This window comes from the organism of the source record quoted next, unplaced genomic scaffold (assembly GCF_019419815.1).
Source record: "Pyrus x bretschneideri cultivar Hongxiangsu unplaced genomic scaffold, Pyrus_bretschneideri_v1 Contig3, whole genome shotgun sequence".
Taxonomy (NCBI): domain Eukaryota; kingdom Viridiplantae; phylum Streptophyta; class Magnoliopsida; order Rosales; family Rosaceae; genus Pyrus; species Pyrus x bretschneideri.
This window is the reverse complement of record NW_025999612.1, coordinates 9,590,404-9,613,764: the sequence shown is the minus strand read 5'-3', so window position 1 is coordinate 9,613,764 and position 23,361 is coordinate 9,590,404. Positions and strand designations below refer to the sequence as shown.

Sequence of the window (23,361 nt, the reverse complement as noted above, 5' to 3'; positions counted from 1 at the left end):
ATGAAAGTAGTTGATGAAGACGTCTTGTAGGCATAATGAACGAATGCGAGTCTCAAAATATCGTGTTTTTCTACAGGGTTCAAGTATATTGATCTAGCGTATGACTTGTATCCCTTATCTTGGTACACAACAGCATATGTAGTGATATGCTTGCCTTGGTTTAATGGGTGTTCATTTACATTTGTAAGTGAAAGGTCTCAATTTCAGCAACAAACCAATAAAGTCAACTTTTACACCTTAGGGGTAGGGACTCCAAAATTATTGCGTGCCCTCTGTTCGGTCTTTACGCATAAACTTCGCCCACGCTTGAGACAAAGCTGATAGGGGCCGCTCAATGCTTTTAGGAATGAGAACTTAGCCCATCTTAATTAACTAATTTTCTCACTGGTAGTGGTAGTCAATCTTAACAACACAGGTTCTCTTTGCTAAAACTAAAACGGGTTCTCCACAATGCGAGACATATCATGCGGGATATTTGCAAAACATAAGTCCCCAGTCAATCATCATAATATAGCTGTCTATCCACATCTAGCAACTATCCTCAATAATATTTTGTCCTTACACATACTAATAACAAAACGAACATTAGTAAACGAGGAACATAACCAAATTGAGTTCATTATTAATCATGTACAACGAGTTAAAACAGGATGGTAAATTGCCAAATCAATCCTTGGTAAAACATGGTCCATAAAGACTGTCCATGACAGCAAACTGCATGTTCTCTGATGGCTTCCAATGGCGCTTCCTTTGATTTATAAACCAGTTATTAATTTGTTTCTGATCCAGTCCAGTCACTTGGGCAAGACTAATTTTATCAGCTTCCTGCACCATACCAGATAATTAGAGTGATTAATTTCCACACTCCATTTTCTCCTTCTACATACTTCGTTTATTTTTGCCTTTCAGATTGAACAAGCCCAAAGGGATCAATGCACAAATAGTAAACAGAGTTGTGCAAAAGGAGGAAACGGGTATGACTGTAACCTATAAAATTAAGCCTTTATAAGTTATTAGTTACCGTTGGGTAAGGCCATTTATAGTGAAGGTTCCACCAATCAAAGAGAATTTGCCTTGCTTCTTTTGGGAGCTTTCCTTTCTTCTTCGTCTTGGAAAACTCATGTTTAAGGGTGCTTATATAGCCACTGTATTTACGCAACAGTTTATCCTTGAGCTCATGATCTTCCTTTGTCCGCGGAGAGTCTTGTGCCTCTATCTCTCCTCCACTCCCTTCTTCTTCGCCCGATGAACCAGCAGCATCGTCTGCAATTGAAGAATCCCGACTCACATAATTGAACGGAAATCAATCATGCCAAATTTTAAATAACTTGTTCATACTTAGGTAGCAGAAACGTGCTCACAAATTAATCCACCTTCACAAATAAAGGTCACAAAAGAAAAAAAAAAATTCATCCCATAATATTTAACTTGAAAACTGCTTTAAGAAATGGAATTGGCTCCACACTCAAGTGCTTTAAAGTTTCATTCCTAACGTATTGTACGACGTAATCACATAATTAGTTTCTCCATTCTAATTGTAGAGAAAGAATAAATAATATAATCAATAGCCACAATGCAACAAACCTTGGCAATTCCCTCTCAATTTGTTAGGTTTAGACTTGAGAGTTGAGACTGAGTCTCGACCATGTGAGCATAGAGATGGAACCCCGTAATCCAAAAAGGCCATAGAACAGAATTGCGGTATCAGTTCAGTGGATCAAGTAGTGGGCCAGCCATGCACCCATATACATACATATATATGTATATATATATATATAAAATATATATCAATGAGAGACCATGCATGCATGCATGCACACATGGAGAGCAAGATTTCGTGTTTCCAGGGATGTGATGTATCATAAAGCCATGATGCTACATGGATGGCGGGGTCCGGTAACATCAACTGACAGCCTCAAAACAAACGTTTTGAATTAAAAAAGAAATAAAAAAATGCTGAAAAAGTTCGTTGTGTCGTATCGCATGCAGTCAAATGTGAGTGGGCTCATCGATCGATCTGTTACTTCAGTCTCAGAGACAGAGGTAAGGTAACGCGCAAAGCAAGCACTCTACGTATTTTCTTCTACACTCAACTCCAAAGAACTCTCATTGCCTGACTGCCTGACTGCCTGCCGCGGCCTGCTCCAATCTCAAATCTCCATCAGTTCGGTTCACTCTCAAATCTACCGTCAACTCTTTTTCTTTCTATTTCTTGCAGTTTCGAGAAAGGTTGCAGAAAGCATCCATACCTTTGTTCTGTCCTTGGAAATTGATGTGCAACCCAAATTCATACAACCAAAGTATAAATTTTCAATCTATTTATCAAAACAACACAAACAAAACCCTTTTTCAATCAAATCAAATAACAAGTAACACTTTATATAAATGATACTAACAGAAAGCACATAATTTATGTGTGAATAATTTCTCTTGATAAATACATATTTTTTTTAATATTACATAATTATTGTTTTGATCCTCTTATATAAATATTGTGTATCAAAAATAAAAGTAAAATTGAAAAAATATGATTGTCATTATCTAAAAAAGAGGGTAAAATAGGCATATAATTGTCATTTTATCAAAAGATACAAAATTACTATTTTACCCTCTTTTTTGTGAATAGTGTATTGAAAGTCAGGACAAAATAGAAAAAAAAAAAGAAAAAAAGTTGACAAAGAAGATTTTCTTAACAATAGTATAGAAGGGATTCATATCCTGAGCCTAAAGAACAATTGATCCGATCAGTTGAAATTTGATCAAACGGTTACAAATAAAAGATCCTACTAAAAATTATAATAATTATAATCGTTAGATCAAATTTCATCGAGTCGGATCAATTGATCTCTAGGCTCAAGATCCTTAGATCCGAAGAGGACCTGGATCCGTATAGAAGATTTATTTATAAAAAAAAAAATCTAAAATGGTAGGATATAAGTAATAATAATTTTCATGCACAAATTTTTTTCTACTAATACCCTTGTTTATTATTTCAGTCACTAGGCTACCACTTTCTGTCGCGCCCTAAATTGAACCCAAACTGGAAGTGCAACAGTGCCATGCTCCAATGAAAAATAAAGTTACAATGTATAGTGCCAACATCATACCATTACATATTTAATGGAATGTTAAATTAAGACGAATAGTAGCAGCAAAGCTTTTGGAAATTAATGAAACTTAAACCTCACTTGTAAACACAAAACAATCTGATATAGTTTCGAGAATTTGGTGGAGTGATGAAAGTTCAAGTAACATAAATCTGTAACATTTTACCAAAAGAAGAAAAAAAAAAACAATTCGAAAATGTCATAAATAAACAAAGGTATGTAGGAGAAAAGCTTGTAGAAATTAGTTCCCTCATAAAAGTGTTCAAATGAGTTTAAAACAAAGGTGTACATGAGGGACTTTACGTGTAAGGTATGTAAATAGTCCAAATTCTGAGTCTGAAAGTATTAAAAAATGAGTTCGAAATGTGTCATTAATTAATATGACCTACTTAAAATAGTAAAAGCTTGTAAGAATTATGGACGCAGATGTTAGTATTCCGTGAGTGCTACAAGACTGGTTAGGGTTTAGTTCCACAAATATGGATACAGAAGATCATTGAATACACATACCACCTAGGGAAGAAAAAAGCATCGGATGCATGCACCAGCAGCCACCGCAGCTTCAACCACTGTTGCTTCAACTTTGAATGCCTAAAAGCAGAACCCTACCTGCAGCGGAAACTGCGGGAGTCCTTGTGGTCAACAAGTCAACCACTTTAACACTTATTCACCCTATCCAAGCCAACCAATTGACCATTCTACCCTTTGCTATGCCCTTTGCTTTTTGTTGTGTCCTAATAATAGTACACGGTTTCCAATGCCCTACCTCACCAGCTAGTGGGTGCACACTTACTACTGCACAGCATGCAATGAAATTTCAAATCACCCTTGCATGCACAGTGATTAAGCACATGTGGTAAAACCTAGCTGCTTTATTTAGCTGACAAGATATATCTCAGGTGAAGTTTTGGACTTCACATCAATCCAGGGAAGATAGAGAAATATTGCTGAACCTACTTGAAAAAGGTTAATCTAAAGCTTTAAGGAAGTTTTAACGAAACATTCATGATTCATTTTAACGAAAATTCATATTTTTATATTAAAAAATCAATCATAATACTATTCACTTTACCATTTATTTTATTCTTATTATAAAAACTCAAAATTTTCAAACACTTTTCATTAGTTTTCCTAAACTTTAATGGTTCTGATCATGAAATCATGTTGTGGAGCGGACTCGAACACAATATTAAGAAAACGCTGGGCGCTTCTCTGTCTGCATATAATGTTTGTATTACAAATTTTACTTGATTGATTTGCTTTAGAAACAAAGAAATGATAATGGATATGCAGATATAGGACAGTCACAGACACAGTTACAGTTCAAACTTAAGTAGGTAGAAAAACAGAGGTTGAAAGAATACCTAGTGATTAAAACGTAATCCTGATGCCTAAGCACCAATTTTCAATAAACTAAAAACTATGCTTAATCACTTACTATTTGCATGCAAGTTTTAAGTTTAACATCCATATTTTAATTCATTTGAGTACTACACCTATATCTAGCCCTAAATGACATAGCAGTTACGGCAAAACCTAGTGTTATAGCTAGAGGTTACAATGAAGGAACATGGATTACGTATCTTTGACGTATTTGAACAAAAGACCAAACCTATTACCTCCCAAGTACATTAGGGTTCAATTCAAACCACATCACATTTCAAAGACACATTTTCCAAATGCTACCAAAAAAATAAAACGTCTGACCTATATTTAGCCAATAAGAGCTACTTCTTATAGGACAAGGAGTAGCTAAAATTTGAAATTATTTTGTAAAAGAAATTGTTATTCGCACTACAAAATAGTAAGTGAAAAAACAAATGAGGTAGGAATGAGACGATCATTCTAGAGTGTTAATAACATTTCCGTTCGAAATTATAGAGATAAAACTTACTAGATATGATTTAAGACTTTCAAATTTTAATCATGAACAGCTAATAAAGAAACGTTAATCTGCCGGCAGAGAGCACCCAAAACATACTTGTGAAAAGCTTCAACAGCTCTTAACCATTAACAAGAAATAGCACATGCCAATTTCATTCGATCGATCTTAAAGACTGCATGTATATCTAAGGCATCCTCGAGGTATAGTATTTGAAAATTCAAAAAGAATCTGCTCAAGCATGTCATTAAGAGAAAAGAGCACACTGCTGGCACATTAGGTAATAGAACCTTTCAAACTCAGTAGCCAGGTGCCTTAAAGGTGATGAACTCTTTTGAATGCCTATAGTTTTATTGCATGCCTAAACCAATTAAGTAGTAACAACCAAGTTCCACACCAATGGTCCCCAACAGAATCTATATAACATCCCATGAAAGAAGCTTTCTTTTAAAGTGGTGCAAAAAAAAAAAGAGATTGTCATACTATATCTGTAAACTTGTTGCCTTAAGCACAAAAGGTAATGCTAAACTAACAATTTCTGCGACAAAATCGATCTGTTGCAAGTACGAATCTCATGGATTCAGCCATTATATAAGTATATGAACAACCTCAAAAGTAGGATATCAACACTAATTAAAGGAATACAAGGTCGGTCCCCTAGGCAGACATAATATTTTGGAAATGCAACTAAGTGTACTTCTCCTGCCATGATATATGTATATTAAACTGGTGTTCGTCACAGGATTCCATATTAGGAATCTCCGTGTCTTCATCATGTGGATGATTAGAAGAAAAGTGGTCTATTTCAGCTTGGATTGTATTTTATACAATTGAAACCGCCAGCAGTTATTCTTAATCATTCTTCTAAGTACTCTTTATTTGGATATACGGAAGAATTTGATCAAGTATAATACCTTTACCAAGGTAAAGTTATTAATTCCCTCACATGGCACGCACCAAAACTCATGCTCTATGGATCATATCCAAATAACTTCATTGAAGATTTAATTTTAACATACCTACAATCAATATTGACCATTTCAATAAATGCAAGTTCAGTATAAATGCAAAAAGCAAGAGTCATTACCACAAGGAAAATTAGGCCAATCCTACTAGACGCATACATTAGTTGTCTCCGATTAGATTACACACGTGTGGCAAGGAACCAGCTTACATTAGATTTTTCCCCTCTAAACACTGCCTTAGAAACTGGTCAATCAATTCATGTTAGCATCTCTGTAAGTTGGATCAAATAACGACCGACTTTACGCCCACAATACACGTATTAAAAAGTAAAAAACATTGAAGAACACAGAAATGGTGAAAAAAAACTTTTTTTACAGGTATGCGTAGATACCAACACAAGTAATCTAATCACAGGCCAATACAAATTACCTATAAATAAACCAAATTAAAGCTCCATTTTTATTTTATCCTTTGTGACAGTCACTCAATTACCTAGCCAGGACCATAGGCAGCTGCTAGACTTGAAAATACCTTCACATGACACTGTTTATGATCTATTTTTGGGTCTCTTTTATCTATTCTAGGGTTTCTTAATTCATCTGCTTAAATTTGTAAGATAGTCACATAAAAAATTACAGTACTGCTCTCTTCCTTCTCCTAAATGGCTTAGCTTTGAGTTAATTTGTGCCCTTGTACTTAAAAGGTGCAAAGCGCCAACGTGCGCCTATAGCTAAACAAATCGCATAAAGAAAACAAGGATTTGGGTTAATTAAAGAGAGAGAAAGTTTAAGAAGGAGTACTGGTATTATTGGCGAGAGTGTTGAGCTGCGTCTCCATCTTGTTCAAGAAGGTGATTGCTTCATCAAATGGCCTCGTAAGATCCGATCTGAACTTGAACAATATTTCGCAGTAACTTTCCTAAGAAATTAGAGAGAGAGAGAGAGAGAGAGAGAGAGAATTAGCTAGGCAAAAAACAAAGGAGATTTCATCATTCAGAGTTTGAAGAGAGAGAGAGAGAGAGGGAGAGAGAGAGAGAGAGAGAGAGAGCGAGAGCGAGAGAGAGGAGAGGAGAGGAGAGGAGAGGAGAGGAGAGGGAGAGGGAGAGAGGAGAGGAGAGAGCGAGAGCGAGAGAGAGAGAGAGAGAGAGAGAGAATTAGCTAGGCAAAAAACAAAAGAGATTTCATCATTCACAGAGTTTGAAGAGAGAAAGAGAGAGAGAGAGAGAGAGGGAGAGAGAGAGATACCATGAAGAGATCGAGGTCAGGATCGGCAGTAGAAATGCAAGTTGAAGCGGTGGGTCTCGTGGAAATTAGATGATCACTTTGTCGCCGGATTTCGTCCAACACACTTGCTATTTCTGGTGGCGCTCCCACCTACACACATTTAATATTGTTATTCGGCCAAATTAAACACAAACACAAACAATATAATTAAGCAACTTAAGAGAATCCAAAGCAAAAAATTAAGGCACTTAATTACTACCTAAATGTTTACATATAATTATCAAATATTTGAATTTGTTGAAGATTAGATTAGAAAACGTTTGATAATCATTTTACTTTCAGATTTTGTATGTTCTTGTCTGAAAACTCAAAAATTATTTGCTTACGGTTCTTAGCGAGACTAACACTTATAACATCATTATTTCTTGGTATTCTTTTCGTTTCGTTTGCAATTTTCAATTTTCAGAACAATAAAGTTAGATGTGTTAGGGTTACTAACTATAGAGTACTAGTACTCCACCTTTTGGCAATCGATGTAAGCTTGAATAAGCTTAGGGTATAGAGGATGTGAAGCGATCTTCTCAATATTCATATGACAAGAAACCTCTTCTCCCCAAGCTCCTCCTCCTTCTCTTTGAATCCCAGCTGCCACCACCGAAGCAGCGTCTGACACTCCGGACGACGACCCTGAAAACATCTGGTCGGGCCTCACCGTCCCGGGTAACCGCTGCTCCCCCAGAGCCGCAGCTAAAGGCTCAAAGCTAGCGCTCCTACTCCTGTAGTTGTCGTAGTAGTCCACCTGTTGATCAAGAACCGTCTGATTCGCCGGAAAAGGCATAGCAGCCATTGATGAAGAGTAGTATTGATCAGAGCTGAAACCAGCTGAAGGCGTTGACGATGGGCCCCCGAGGCCGTACAGCTCCTCCATCATTGTTGCGTTTCCACCGAGAGGGAGGGAAGGATGAGATTAGGGTTAGCTATCTGCTTAGGGAAAGACACAAAGACGAGAGAGCTTCCGGCTTTATAATTATAGGGATGGAAAGTGGGAGTGTGAGGCCAGAGAGAGCGCACACATTCAACATTATAAGTTAATTTAATAATTAATTAGGTTGAAAGTTGGTCAATAATCATAGCAAAATAACTTATGGTGCTAATGACTTTTTGTATTTTGGTTAAGTGGTATTGGAAAGGGCGGATCCATTCTACTAATTCTATCCTATCACTTAATACGAGTTGTTAAAATTTGATTCAACTGTTACTATTCAATCACTTAATACGGGTCTTTGAAATTTGATCCAACGGCTAAAGTTATTATAACTTTTAAGGGAGCCCTCTGTTTGTAGCTATTAAATCAAATTTCAAAGGTCCGAATTGATTAATTGGGTAGATTTGGTAAAAGGGATCCAGAGATGATCCATTTCCAGTGGTATTATCCTTTATCTTTAAGAGATGATAGGTAAATTGCTATGTAATTTTTTTTTATTTTTTAACAAACGAAATTAGCTATACTAAAGGGTCAATGACAAGCTAAGCTCATAATGAATTAGCAATAATGTGATTCAAATTCGCCTTAACCGAAAATCGAATCTAAAATATTTTACTTATAAGTGTAAAAAAATTCCACCAAAACAAAATTCTAAGTGACAAATTGTTGTGTGTGGTTAGAGTCGTCTTTTTCTTTTTTGAGCTAACCGAGTTCAAAGTCTCCTCCTTTTAGTATAATTTAAAGTAAATCATGTTAAAAACATTATGAGGCTATATCATGCATGATGTATGTATGTAGAAATTTTTTTAAACTAGAATTTTTGTGAACAAATGTATGTATGTAGATTTAGTTGTAGAGAAGTCAAAAAGTCAACTAGCATTCCATATGGTCCTCTCACTAAATTTAAAAGCACAATTAGTTGATTAGGCACTTAACACTGAAGTTAATGATATTTTTCTCCAATTGTGTGATAAATTTTGTGTTGAAATTTTGATAATGGCAAGTTCAATATTGAATGGTTATACTTGAATTATCATGTGTCCTTGTCCAAATCTTTCAATACTTAATATTAAATAGAAAAATATTAGGAAGATTGTGTTTTTAAATAATATTTTATAAATCACATGATTTGACTATTGATAATTGATACATTCTTGACTTAAAATAAGGAATTTAACCATCAACTTTCACATAATGTGTTCTTCAAAATATATATGATTCAAATAAATAGGCTATCTAGTGTGACTTGTATAAATATGTTATTGTGTTAAATTGAATAGTCATCAAACAATAATAAAAGATTGAGACAATTACAACTTCCTTTTACGTGATTGAACAACTCAAAATTCAGTTATTTCAACCACATCAAGTGCTCTTTTAAATTGATCAAGACTCTTCAATTCATGGTTGCTTCTCTATGGTACTAGTTGTTGCTTCATTAATAGGCTCACGATTCGACTTTGATCACTATGACTGGTACCACAATCCAATCCTAGACAAGCATACCTAATTTTAATAGCAGACACAGTAACAATAAAAATGGCTCCTTCTTTAGTATGATTATATGAACTAATGCCTGAACCAAAATATGTTATTGCTATGAGAGCATGCACAATTATAGGGGGGATGTCCCGTAACGATTCTTATAGTATTGTTCAGGGAGTTGATAAGCTAATTCCTGTAGATGTATCTTTGCCATAAAAATAATTAATTAATTAATTTAGTTGTAAGTAAGGGGTTGTACATTGGGAGTGTAAATTTTAGCGTACGTACAAGGAGAACCTGGAGCCGTATCTTATTCGCAACATGATTTTGCTTATTTTCATTCTCTGATCACGACTTTGATTTAACCATCCAAAAAACACATCATCACATGGTCCACGCAATTGAACAGCGCGTCCCAGTCACTTTTCATGCCCTATAAAACAACCTAAAGTGGCCATGATGTTGTTTCCTAATTTTAGAGAGTCGTTCTACAGCACATTGACTCTGTAATGCATCAAATCTACGGTAAAATATTTAGTGTATCTCATACATGTATTGTATAATTTTAGTTCTACAAGTACAACTTCAAGCTCAAAGAGAATGCACTCTTTGTAAACAAATCAAAGTTTCACATGTAGAACTTCAAGCTCAAAGGGAATGCACACTTAGTAAGCAAATCAAAGTTTAACGAGCGTGTATGATCTTTTAGATTTTTTTCATTAAAGTTTTGCTTAATTGTAAGTAACTAAGTAGTGTTCGAAGCTTTTAAGATTCACAACCTACAAACTATTATCATTTCATTGTTGTGTGTAAAGTGAACTATTCCATAATAAATTAGGGCAAAATTGGACTAATGGTCTTCGTAGTGATAATATATTCAGATGATAGCCTCGCAGTTAAAAAATTAGAATTTAAATCCCCGTGATAAAAATTGTTAGCAAATTTAATCCAAAAGTGAGATTTTTGTTAACTCTTCATTAGATGTCAGGATAAAAATGTCCAACCCCTTCCTCTCTCTGATCTTCCTCAACGCTGGCTTTCTATCTTCTCAAACCCGTCGTCAACGAACCGTCATTCATGGTCAATCTCATGTCTTCTCTCCCAACGACCCTCCCTTCTCTCACATTCTCAAGGCTGATTCCTCAGTTAGGTTGTCTGCAATCTCTTATTCCATTGGCAGCATCTTCGGCAAAACCAAGAGTTGGATTTCTACAATTAATTTGTCTCTATTGTCTAGCTAGGTCTCAGCATGCCTCGATAACAGATTGAAGAATTTGTAAATAGAGGTCAATGGATCAATCTAATCACCTCTACTATCAGCAAGTTTTTTTCATGCATGGAGTGAGTTAAACATTTCTGTATAGCGCAGGAGCTGCAAAAATGGGACTGAACATAATTGCTATAATTGTTTAAAAAAAATATTTGAAGAGAGAGGAGAGGAGAATGTGAATCTACAATTAGAGAGTGAAGAGAGACGAAGAGAGGAGGAGGTAAACAGAAGATAGAGTGGGGCTGGACAATTTATCCCTGCATCTAACAAAACGGTCTTCACGTTTGAGTCTTAACTTTTGATCACAAAGACTATCTTCAAATACTTTATCACCATTGAGACATCATTTGTACCTGATATTAATTGACATGTGGTACAAAAAAAAGTGGCAATTCTAACATTGCACTTCTTCAGTTACAAGCCGGTATTGATAAAAAATAGGTTTTTAATTCATTCACATTTTCCTCAAAACACAAACAATTACTAATACACGAGATCTATCTCTCCTTTTGATCTCATACAGATTCCGAACACAATAAAACCTCACTACACTATAACCACCAAAGGATGAGTTCTAGCTCTCATCTCCTTCTTTACATACGTACACTATGATGAGCTGTTGATATATGTGAGTGTCTCTATAGTGGCCATATTGCATGAAGCACTGGTCATAATTAGGGATGGGCAACGGTTATGGTGGGCAGGTAACCACGATTATTTACTTATAACCGTTTAAGTTCTTACTCGCATAATTGTTTACCTGTTGGGTATTTGCAGGCATACCCATACCCATAACCAATGGGGGATCCATAATTTTAAACTCAAGGGATCCCAATAATAAAGGTAGAAAAGTTTATAGATAAAAATAGCATTTAAAAGTTAAATTATAATACATTTCATTTATGAATCATACGCAAACAACATTACAAGTTATAAAATTCTAATTCAAGCGTCTACGATGATATTTCATAGTCTAAAAATGTTCCATTTGCATATATGCTCTTTGGCTTGAAAAACCTTTCCATATTTCTTATCTTTACACTACACACATTAACAAAAAAACACAAAAAACATATATCAATTAATCAATAAACAAAATTCCAATAACTAAATGAGTATACAAACATAAAACATATTTATGATCATATCAATAATAGATTATAGGGTAAATATTAGTTTACTACCCTCATGTTTCGTGGTTTTTAACATCTGGTACATCAAATTTTTTTCGTCCCAGAGTATCATACCTAAAGTGTTAATTTTGGAACAGTCTAATACATCTGTTAGTCCAACTGTTAAGTCTCCCGTTAAATGACGATGTGGTGCCCATATGAACAATGACTAGGCGTCACGTGTCATTAAGGGGTCATGTGGAAATTAAAAATTCAAAGAAAATTTTTGGTCCTCTTCTACTTCCCTGGACGTCTTCTTCCTCTATGTTTCTTCTTATTCTCCTAACACAGAAGAGCATAATGCCACGATCTCCCTTCCTCTTCCTTCGCCGGCGCCGCTCCCCTCTTAGCTTTCTTTAGAACCCTCCCATCCAATCCGGTGACCAACCCCTCTTTCTTTTCTCCTTCTCTGCTTATCTTTGCGCTCACCACCAGCGCCGGCACCATTGGCCTGAGTTCGCGCTCGACCTGCTTGAGCTTGCCCATCAGATCGTATGACGGGCTCCTCCAAGCCGTCGAGATGCCAAGGGGGTCGAAGAGGACGCCGAATTGGTCCCCGTCTCTGTCTTGGGCGTCGGCGAATTGAACGGTGAGGCTGTCGAGGAAGAGGAAGGGTTTCTTGAGAAGGTTTCACGACCTGAACAACGTTGTACGATCTGCGGTTAAATTTGGGGATTATTACAAATTATTGAAATTAGGAGATGAATTGATGTGAGAATTTTGAGATGATTAGGAAATTGGGATTAAGAAAATACAAATGATGGTTTTGGGGTAGGAAAGGGCGAGCGGCTAGAGTGGGCATAATGCAGATTAGGGTTTGGTGGGTTGGATGGGTGGAGTAGAAGATGGAGGGGGAAGGGTAGATGTATGACGAGTTGAAGAGGATAGGAGTGGAAGGTTTGGTGGGTTGGTGCAGGGGAGAGAATGGAGGGATAAGGGAGGAATAAGATGTTGGGGGAGGTAGAAGATGACCAATTTTTTTTTTTTTTTGAATTTTTAATTTCCATGTGGACCTCTTAATAACACGTGGTGCACAGTCATTGTCCACATGGGCGCTACGTCATTAGTTAACGGGAGACTTAATAGTTTGACTAACGAATGTATGAAACTGTCCCAAAATTAACACTTTAGGTATGACTCTGGGACGAAAAAAACTTGATGTACCAAATGTTGAAAACCACAAAACATGAGGGTAGTAAATTGATATTTACCCTAGATTATAAATCTCCATCAATAAATAATATAATTTAGTTTTCCATTGTCTAATTTTTTTTTTTTTAATAAAAAAAAGGTTTTAATCAGTTGGCTAAAACGTGCATTTTGGAGCAAGGCTGAAAAGGGCAAATTTTTTTTTCTTCCTCAGCGTGTTCGTCTTCCCCATGAGGACGCCATTGCTGCAGTTGCACAACCTTCATTTGAGTACGAGGGGTCCTTGAAAAATTTCAAGCAACGATTCAAGGGTCTTCGAGGGGTCCTGGGACCTCCCAGGTCCCTCTGTGGATCCACCACTGCCCATAACCATTTATAAACGGTTAACCATACTCATGACAGCATACCCATTTAACCATAACAGCATACCCATTTAACCATAACTGCATAGCCGTTTACCCATTTTTAACCCGTTTACTCTTTTATTTACCCGTCTAGCTATTTTTTTTACAACTTGAAAATTAAAAAATAAATTTGTCATAATTTCCTTTTTCTAACAATTAAACACCGTTATAAGTATATTTAACATGTATTTTTGTATTAACGGCAATATTATTTATGAATATATGTGATATCTCCCAGTTATTTGATGATCAATCTATTACAGAATCATGCATGGTTGTAGGTTAATTAATATTTCTCTCTCTCTCTCTCTCTCTCTCTCTCTCTATTATATATAGATAAGTATGCATCAGTTTGCTAATAAGCTAACTTGATAAATATTTGGATTTTTATTTAGAAATATGTGTTCATCAATCCAGGCCGTTTAATTGATTTCTAATTTTTTGGGTCAAATATTTATTGAAAACTCAAGGTCAATTAAATTTATATATATAGGTATGCATTATTCGGCAAAAACATGCTTTTAAAGGCTTCATGTAATCATTGTCTTGAATACTAGATGATTCAAAACTTCAAAATACTCCAAAATAAAACTTTCAAACACTATAATGCTTTAGCACGTTCAGTCACATATATTGAACATAGGCCCGTTCAATCAACGATATTTTTCTCTCAAATGAGGCATATATATATATATATGTATATGTATATGTATATGTATATGTATATGTATATGTGTGTGTGTGTGTGTGTGTGTGTACAGGCCCCTTAACAAGAGGGATCTCAAAATGGGGACACCATCTTGATCGTTGGGCTGACTTTAATGAAATTGTGTGGTTGAGATTAAATCACATGCCACACAATCTTAACCACACAATTTCATTAAAGTCAAATCCAACGGTCAAGAGGATGTCCCCATGTTTTTAGAAAAATGGGAATCCCTCTTGTTAAAGGATTCCTATATATATATATAGCCCATTTATAACCAGTTATGTCTCGAGATACTAAACTTAGCTAAAAACTCATGTTTTTTTTTTTAATATACATATATTAAAATAAATGGTTAAATGGGTACCCGTTTATAACAGCGGGTAATACTCATAACTACCCATTTAAATTTCACAGGTAAACGGTTATACTCATAACCGTTTATTTATATAAACAGTTACTCATAACCATAACCGTGAGTTTTAAATGAACGGGTAACTATGGTTACCCATACCCTTGGATATTTTGCTCATCCCTAGTCATAATATATATTTTGCCAAATATAATTGCAAGTTGAGATTTTGAGGGCTTGTTTTGTTGGGATGAATCTCATATTGATGAAATGAGTGATTTTGTATGGGTTTATAAATTAGTCAAGTTACTCTCTATATATTTCCAATTAGTTTTATAGTGGAACATCAACTTTTCATTGTATCAGAGCAAGCTCCACGTCATCCCGTTTGTGTTGTTCACGTGTTAGGCTTGAAAATTTGTCATACATGATGAGGCGTGTTGAAAGTGAATCACATATTAATGGGATGAGGACCTTGCATGAGGTTATAAATAAATTGGGTTACTCCCTATATTGTTATGTAGTTTTATGGTGAAATTTCAACTTTCTTCACATTTGATGTCTAATATTGGCTTAGTTTGAATACCTCTCAATCCTACCATTTTTATGAAGATTAAGAGAATAAATTTTCTTCAGAATTTCTCCATCTTCTAACTTTATTTGAAAAAAAAATATACAAGGGCAACCAAACTTTCCTTCCTTGAGCAAGCCAAGTTAGACATGAGTGTTCTTCGTTCTCCACGCGTATTAAACAGCGTTTAGGCATGGATTGTTTGGTTCAAGTCCTCGAAAAGGCAGAAGAATAACACAAGCATGTGATACGAGAAGGGATGCCACCCACTTTATACACTATGCTACCTACCGACTGGTACGACTGTATCACTCTGTGTGTATACATATATATCACAGTTTTAGAGAGAGAGAGAGTCAGTGGTTTATACTGTTGAGTGAATGAAATGACACACCAAATTACCAAGAGCGTATCGGAACCTGATCATTTTCATTTTCGTCGTCATGGTTCTCTTAATGCTTTAATGCTGACCGAAATTCGTGTATTCTTTTCAATGATAATGGCGTTCGGTTCTTTATAGGTCTCATTCCATGGTTAGATGTTATTCTCTTCTCCTTGGGTTGATTCCTATTTATATCTAATTAATCTCCTATTTTTATACAATCCTATTCCATCACCATAATAAGCAGCATATATAATGTATGTTAGTGAAGGTGCTTGCTTTTCTTCCCTTAAACAAATATAGATTGAGATTATACGAAAACGAATATCAAAACATATATTCTTGTTTTCCTTAGACGAAGTCACCAAGATTCTAGCCGACGATGGTTGGCTTTGCTGTTAAAGTCCTTTTTTGTGCGTCGTCTCATTGAGGTTCAAGTTTTATTGTCAGCAACCTCATTGGTGTACGATATGTAAATTCATGCATAAATTTGTATCGACGACAGCTGGCAGTTAGATACCACGTACGCGTAAGTTCTTACAACTCAAGATTATGGGCATATCTTAACACTGGTGGTGAGAATAACCAATTTCCTCCTAAATTTTTCCCAACCAGAAGGTACCAAGATTCTCTTTAGTTTTTTCTTTCTTTTTTGGTGTTATTTCAGTAATTATTAGTAATTATTGCACATTATTAGACCTCATAAATGAGTTTATTTTTTTTGTTTTCAAGTCTGGGTTGAACATTTTAGTACTACAGTCTTATGTTATTTCTTTTCACTTGTAAATGAGAGGTCTTAGATTCGATTCTTGTCAAAGTCCAATTTGAACTACATAATTACTAGCCAATTGTGAGACTAAGCAATCTAAGATCATCCCCTCTCTTTAATGTAAATAATATCGTTGTTCGGAAAAGAAAAAAAAAAAAAAGCATGTTGAACACAGACTCTTTTCTTAAAGATTGACACGAAAACAACCACAATAAACTAGAGGGCATCCAAGCACAAATATGAACTTCAAAATAAACAAGTAACAGATAACATAATCCATTTCGCTTGTTAAGAATTATACTGTAAATTCATTTTTTTAACAAAGAATAAAAGTTAATACATAAGAAACATATATTCAAAGAAAATGTCCAGAATATATAATCAATAGCATAAACATATAATAGGATACAATAACTTAATTTATTAAATGGTTACTAACGAATTTTGCGTGTTAAAACAAACATGATCCATTTCTAAACGGATCCATCCGCTTGTCAACATAATTCATTAAGGCTCAAAACACCGAATTTTTCGTGCATGTTAGTGTCATGTTAACCAATCATAAATGATTTTCCCAAATCTAACGTAAAACAACATATAATTGTGGTAAAAATTCGATACTAGATGGTGCTTACTACGAGTGAGTTAAATATACAAAGAAAAAGCAAAATAAATATATCAATTTGTCTGACAATACCGATTAGAAAACATTTCTCCGCGTACATCAAGGTACGACGGTATTGCCCTATCGATCGTATCGGGGCCAAGCTATAGTTGGTGGGATTATTTTTTAAGCAGCAAAGCATATACAACTTTTCTTTAGCACGAAATTAAGGAAGCCAATTCTTGAACATCATCCAAATGCAACAAAAGATTAACACGATGACATTTTCAAAGTTACTAAATTATAAAAACTTTTAAAATGATGATAAAGTAAAAGTTTAATTAATTAAGCAAATTACACGGCCGAATTAGGGTAGAGAAACGTGACTGAAACCCTATCTGTGGAATAAAACTGATGCGCCACAAGCTTATGTCTCCAAAAGCAATTCTCCTGTGGCCACAATCCTATGTTCTTAAACCATATTATATAGCAAAATTAGAAAATTAGTAGTATATGCTTCTATGACTTTGACTTTGGATATATCTTGAGTCCTGATCACTTTATGCCGAACTTCTCGACATGCTCAACTGATGATTTTAGAGAACCATCCATTGGCTATTTTGATTACAAGCTTGCAAAGCAACTACTTAAAAGCAAGGGACAAAATACCATGCATACCTAACTTGGAGGCCCTAAATATATAAAATAATGCATAACAACGTGAGAGTACTGGAGAGTTAATTTCACCTAATTTTTTAATATATTTTATTTAAATATATAAAATAATATATAGCAATTTAAGAGTATCACGGAATACCTTGAAGGCTTGAAGACATTGTGTGACTTCTCATCCCATACGTAATATGAATGCATGGGTACCGTAACCCGTACTGGTTAATATCTACACATAGTAGACTGTAGAGGTGCCTGATGATTTTCACTTCACAAAGGATTTGAAGATTACTAATTGGAGGGGTTCAGGGTAGTAACTAATTGGGATGCTGACTTGAATGAGACTGTGTTTGGGTTTCAAGATTGGATTTGGGGTCACATGCAACTTAGAAATCCCATACGGCCGAAGTAACTGTTTTGGCAACTTTAAAATCAGTTTTTCCAAAATGAAAAATATTTCTGCACGGAATTTGGAGAAACCAAAGTTCCACCAAAATAGATGAGACTAATTCAATTGCCCACTGTGTTGAGAGTGAATCCCATAGAAGAGAAGGGAGATCCTTGATGCAGCAGGACATTTGATAAGAGAAATCGAACGAAATCTCAACGCTAGAATCCACTGTCAAGCTGTAGAGTTCACTACGAAATAGAGAGAAAACTCATGTTTATTAAGTAGTTGTTGAAATATTACAAACCTAAGTCCAAGACGACCTATTTATAAAGTAACTTGACCCTAACATCAAGTATCGTAAATCTCGTCATTCGCTTCAAATCCATATATCACAAGCCCAAAAATGACACACCAAATCAAAATTGCATTAATTCAAACAACACGAATAGTTCAAAACATTTATTTTTTAAATATGACAACAGCAAATAATATATTAGCCCTTGAATTTCCAATTCTTCGATCACTTTGGTTGATTAAATGTCACTTTTTCCGTCAAATTTTATTGCATGTAAAATAATCCAATCACTTTGGTAGAAACCTAATTTTCTTCGCACTATAACTATATTAAGCCAAAACTTATATGGTGACATGACATGGTGACTAGCGAAGAACTTGCCATTGATACATCAAAGCCCATGACCCAGCCCAAACCCGACTCTAAAAACCGTATCCGAGGACTATTTCAAACACAATCTAATGGAAACAGAGAAATAAATAACAAGTGATGCATTATATTATGCTTTATTTCTCATTTGTATCTTTGCCAAGCAATTATTTTGATGAATGCGTTCATATAATATGAATATATAGCTTTAAATATTAAGGGCAAAATAATAATAATAATAATAATAATAACCATGAATTCTTAAGACGAGACGAAACACATTCTAATGTGAAAAGACTAAAAAAAAAAGATTTTGAGCTATGTTCGGGGTTAATGGTTTATTTTAAAATGATAGCGGCATTCACACATCAATTATTATCTCGCACATTCTTATTAATTTCTGTTCATTAATTATCTTCAATTCATTCTATCTGATGACAAAAAATTAAAAGAGGTTTGTGAGAAGTATAAAATGCTAAGGGAATACCGCTACCCTTTAAAAAAACAAGAAAATATTGAGCTGTGTTTGGGTTAAGGGTTTTTTTCAATAGTCGTGTCCGCAATCTCTACGTAATAACACACACCCGCCAAACACAACCCAAACCTCGTTTAAGTCCTTCGCACCCGTTTTGCAGTTAAGAAAAACCCGCCAACGAACAACGGTAACATCTTCTTCTCCTTTGATCATATACCTATATACGTAATATAATCAATTATTGTATTACAATATTATCTTCCTAACACAATTAAAATTCAGAATCTAATTTTTGTCAAAGCCCACAACTTTTACAAGAACTGTAATCACTTCAAGTTTATGCATATTACGTGTTTGACGAAATGCCTAAGTAGTTTTGAATCGACTTTGAATCGTCAAATGAGTATGTAATTTGTTTGAAAGTGATCAAGGAATGGATGTGGCACATTGTAATTTGGAGGGCAATGCCGATGCCGTAGAGTTTTGCCCGCACGATTCATACCGCCATGTTCTGGCAGCTTCAACGTACACGCTGCGAGAGGGTGAACGACCGATCCGAGCTGGAAGTATATCGCTTTTCAACGTTGGTGCTGACTTGGGTCGGCTTGATTTGTTTCAGCGGATTGAAACGGCAGGGATTTTCGATATAAAGTGGAACCCAGTTGGAGACAGCGTGAGTCCTCTTCTTGCTCTAGCCGACGCTGATGGTTACTTGAGAATTCACGGTCTGGAATCCTGCTCGGATGAAGCACAAGGTATGGAGTGCTTATGTGTTCCTTGAGTTGTAAGCAATGAAAATATTTTAGCTTTTTCAATATGATCACTGTTATGAAATTTTGGTGCAGGGTTTTCTTTGAGGAAGATAACTGATGAAAAGATCAGTTCATCCATGTGCCTTTTCCTGGATTGGAACCCTTCAGCCACTTCTATCACCGTGGGGCTTTCGAATGGTTCAGTCGTGATAGCTTCAATTGGGGAATCCCAAATTGAGACACAAGAAACATGGAAAGCGCACGATTTTGAGGTTTGGACAGCTTCCTATGATATCCACCAGCCCCAGTTGGTGTACAGTGGTTCAGATGACTGCAAATTCAAATGCTGGGATTTGCGAGATGGTCCTTCGAAGTTGGCGTTTCAGAACACCAAGGCCCATACAATGGGAGTTTGCTGCATAGCCAAAAATCCCTACGATTCGAATAGTGTAGTTACTGGCAGCTATGATGAGTACCTGAGGTTGTGGGATGTAAGATCAATATCAACACCAGTTAATGAAACCTCTGTTTGCTTAGGGGGAGGAGTGTGGAGGATCAAGTTCCATCCTTTTGTGGCCGGTCTCGTCTTGACAGCTTGTATGCACAACGGATTTTCGATAGTCAACATTAATGAGGATAAAACTGAAGTGATTGAAACGTACAGCAAGCACGAGTCACTTGCATATGGAGCTGACTGGCACAGAGACAAATCGTTCCATGAAGGCAAAAGGAATAGCACTTTAGTTGCTACTTGCTCATTTTATGACCGTCTTCTTCGTTTATGGATGCCAGAAAGTGATTTACAGGATTCTGTGCTTTGAGTACATCATTTTAGTTGAGCTGGGAACGATCCAATGGCGTCAATTTGACAGATTCTGCATTCGCACATTATTAGGTACGGATTAGTCATGAACCCTATCTTTTTTCGTTCAAGTTAATACGAGACTTTCAAATTCTGGCTATGTTAAGGTTAAACAACGAACATGATTACTACTTTATGATCTAAAGCTAAGACAGGAACCCATGAAACATGGTCTGCTTTTGCTTCTACGATAATTCTCGGTGGAGTTTGCATTAATCTTTTCATTTTTGTATTAATTGCTTCAAGTTCTAGTTATCTTATGATTAAACAATTAACACTTCACTATTTGCTAAGATTGGACAGCAACCTTGAAACAGGGGGTCCTGCTTTACTGGGATTATTTCCAGTGAAAAGCCACTTTAACTGTGAGCCTTGTGAACTAAACAAATAGAGAGAGAAATACAAACAAAATAAGGAACAATAAACTAAGGTGTTCAAGTTTTTCGATGATAAATTTAGATGAATGTGTTCCTTCGAGTGATGCGTAGCACTTTTTTAATGACGGGCGAGGTGTTCGAATTTGTGATCTCGAAAGGAGAAGTAGCACTGTATCACTAGATTAAGAACTAGGTGGTAGCGTAGCGGCATAGTTCAATAGTTCCAATGAAGTTTTTCTCCTTTTGTCGAGTCGGATTTCATACCGAACTCTGGGGATTCACCTGTCCTGGTACTAACCAAACTTCTCAATTCAATACTTAACGATCAATGATTGTACAGAATTTATGCCTGCTGAAAAATGTTGTTGAACGTTTGGGCCATTTTCCAGGAACTCTACAGCTACAACAAGCCAATTGAAGGAAAGATGTTAGGTACATGTGAAGGTCATGTTTGTGTACAAAAAATGACAATGTTCTTTTGTCTTGTCTCCTTTTATTGTTTGTCACGTTGTTCTATTACGCTGCAAGGACCGACGTATACCATACACCGAATCCTTAGCCCATCTAAGGATCAAAAACCTTAGGGTATAAGATACTTTGAAGCATAATAGACAACCCTCATTCCAATAATTAAAAATTTAACGATAAAAAATCTTGAAGTATAGAATACCACATAACGTAATAGAAAACCTCCAGTTTTCAATAACCAAGAATCTAACGACTAAAAACCCGGTATTTTTATCAGTGTCCTTTCCTCCTAGCACTGTACTGCAAGAGAGAGATAATGTTTTTGAGGTGGAGCATCCATGACAATTTTCAAATATATATTTCTATAGCAAGAATTAATGTAACTGTCACACTAGGGTTCACAATCTGACAATAATCTTCCCCAATTTTTGTCTTTGCTTTATTTGTTTCAATGCATGTGTGGCCCAAAAAGTACGACCCCAACAAGACGCAAGTCACTTAATTTCACCCCCTCTTTGTCCATTAAATTTCTTCGTGGTTTACATTTACTCTTGAAAATACCCATGGTCCCCATGCAAACTATTGGCCATTCAGTAAGAATCAATGCGATATATTAAATTACTCTAATTTACGGGTGAAGGATTGAACTCGGATGCAAGAAACAAACACACTGCTTTGGCCAACTAGTGCAAACACTAAATTCTTTTATTTAAGGGTGGAGGATTGAATTTGGACGCAAGAAACAAACACACTGCTTTGACACACTAGTTTAATTGTTTAAGTACTAAAGACTCATTTGGAAGTGCTTTTAAAATGACTGAAAGCGATTTTGGTGAAAATGTTTTTTAAACCAATCCTTAGTAAAATTCCAAGTGTATCTTAGAAAATTACTTGAGTGCTTCCTGCAAGAAACACATATATGGTGCTTCTTCCAAAAGCGCTTTTAGTCATTTTAAAAGTACTTCCAAACAAATCTTAAATTACTTGATTTACATGGAAGATTGACTTCAAATGCAAATGACAAACACACTGCTTTGGCCAACTGATTTAACCCCTATCCGTTAAAGAAAAGAGGAAGCGTCAAACAGGGATGGTCTACAAATTATCACAATTTGAATCTTTCACTGGCTGCAATTGAACAAAAAACGAAAGACGCACAACAATTTGGCTTTATTCAAATGAACGTTTGCATCTTTGAGAATCATATCATGATTTAGATGTAACAATTTTTTTGTTACTTTTCATTTTTTACCAACCAAATGATTGGTCTTTGTGGAGAACATCATAAATTTGACTCTGCTGTTGCTATTTACTGCAGAAGTAACATGCCCCAACATTTTTTCGTCTCCTTTATAAATTATATGAAGTTCTTTGGACTAATGACATTTTTACTAACCCGTATTCAGAATCAAAATGCGGAATTTGATTAATTTATTAGTTGCTCTCGAGTGGGATTATTGGAGCAAATCTGCTCTCACATGTATCTATATTTTTTGTAGCAGAGTAAATAAAATATGAAACATTAAAATTATAAAGTTCTGAGAAGGAAAACATGGGTCTGCCTCTCTTTTGTCCCTGGAAGCTATCCATGCACGTGGAAATGTTTTTCTTCACCAAAATTTTAAACAATTAAAACTTGTCAAGCAGTGATTAGGGTCCTAATGCACAGCTTA

At 35.6% G+C, this 23,361-nt stretch overlaps 2 protein-coding genes across 3 annotated transcripts; one reads left to right on the top strand and one right to left on the bottom strand.

Moving 5' to 3' along the window:
* Window positions 1–489: 489 nt before the first annotated feature.
* LOC125479803 (homeobox protein knotted-1-like 6) lies at window positions 490–8,235 on the bottom strand. Its single transcript, XM_048589832.1, has 5 exons — window positions 7,699–8,235; window positions 7,200–7,328; window positions 6,756–6,873; window positions 1,022–1,263; window positions 490–825 (listed from the first exon to the last, which is right to left on the bottom strand). Exons 1-5 carry the CDS (start codon window positions 8,107–8,109, stop codon window positions 667–669), a joined length of 1,059 nt encoding a protein of 352 aa, XP_048445789.1. The 5' UTR covers window positions 8,110–8,235; the 3' UTR covers window positions 490–666.
* An 11,019-nt stretch (window positions 8,236–19,254) lies between these two features.
* LOC103952992 (diphthine methyltransferase homolog) lies at window positions 19,255–21,031 on the top strand. 2 transcript variants are annotated; one of them, XM_048589711.1, is made up of 3 exons: window positions 19,255–19,416; window positions 19,653–19,984; window positions 20,075–21,031. In XM_048589711.1, exons 2-3 carry the CDS (start codon window positions 19,663–19,665, stop codon window positions 20,800–20,802), a joined length of 1,050 nt encoding a protein of 349 aa, XP_048445668.1. In that variant the 5' UTR covers window positions 19,255–19,416; window positions 19,653–19,662; the 3' UTR covers window positions 20,803–21,031. The 2 variants fall into 2 exon arrangements, with proteins under 2 accessions (XP_048445668.1, XP_048445669.1); XM_048589712.1 differs by having other exon boundaries at window positions 19,263–19,416; window positions 19,661–19,984.
* The last annotated feature ends 2,330 nt before the right edge of the window (window positions 21,032–23,361 follow it).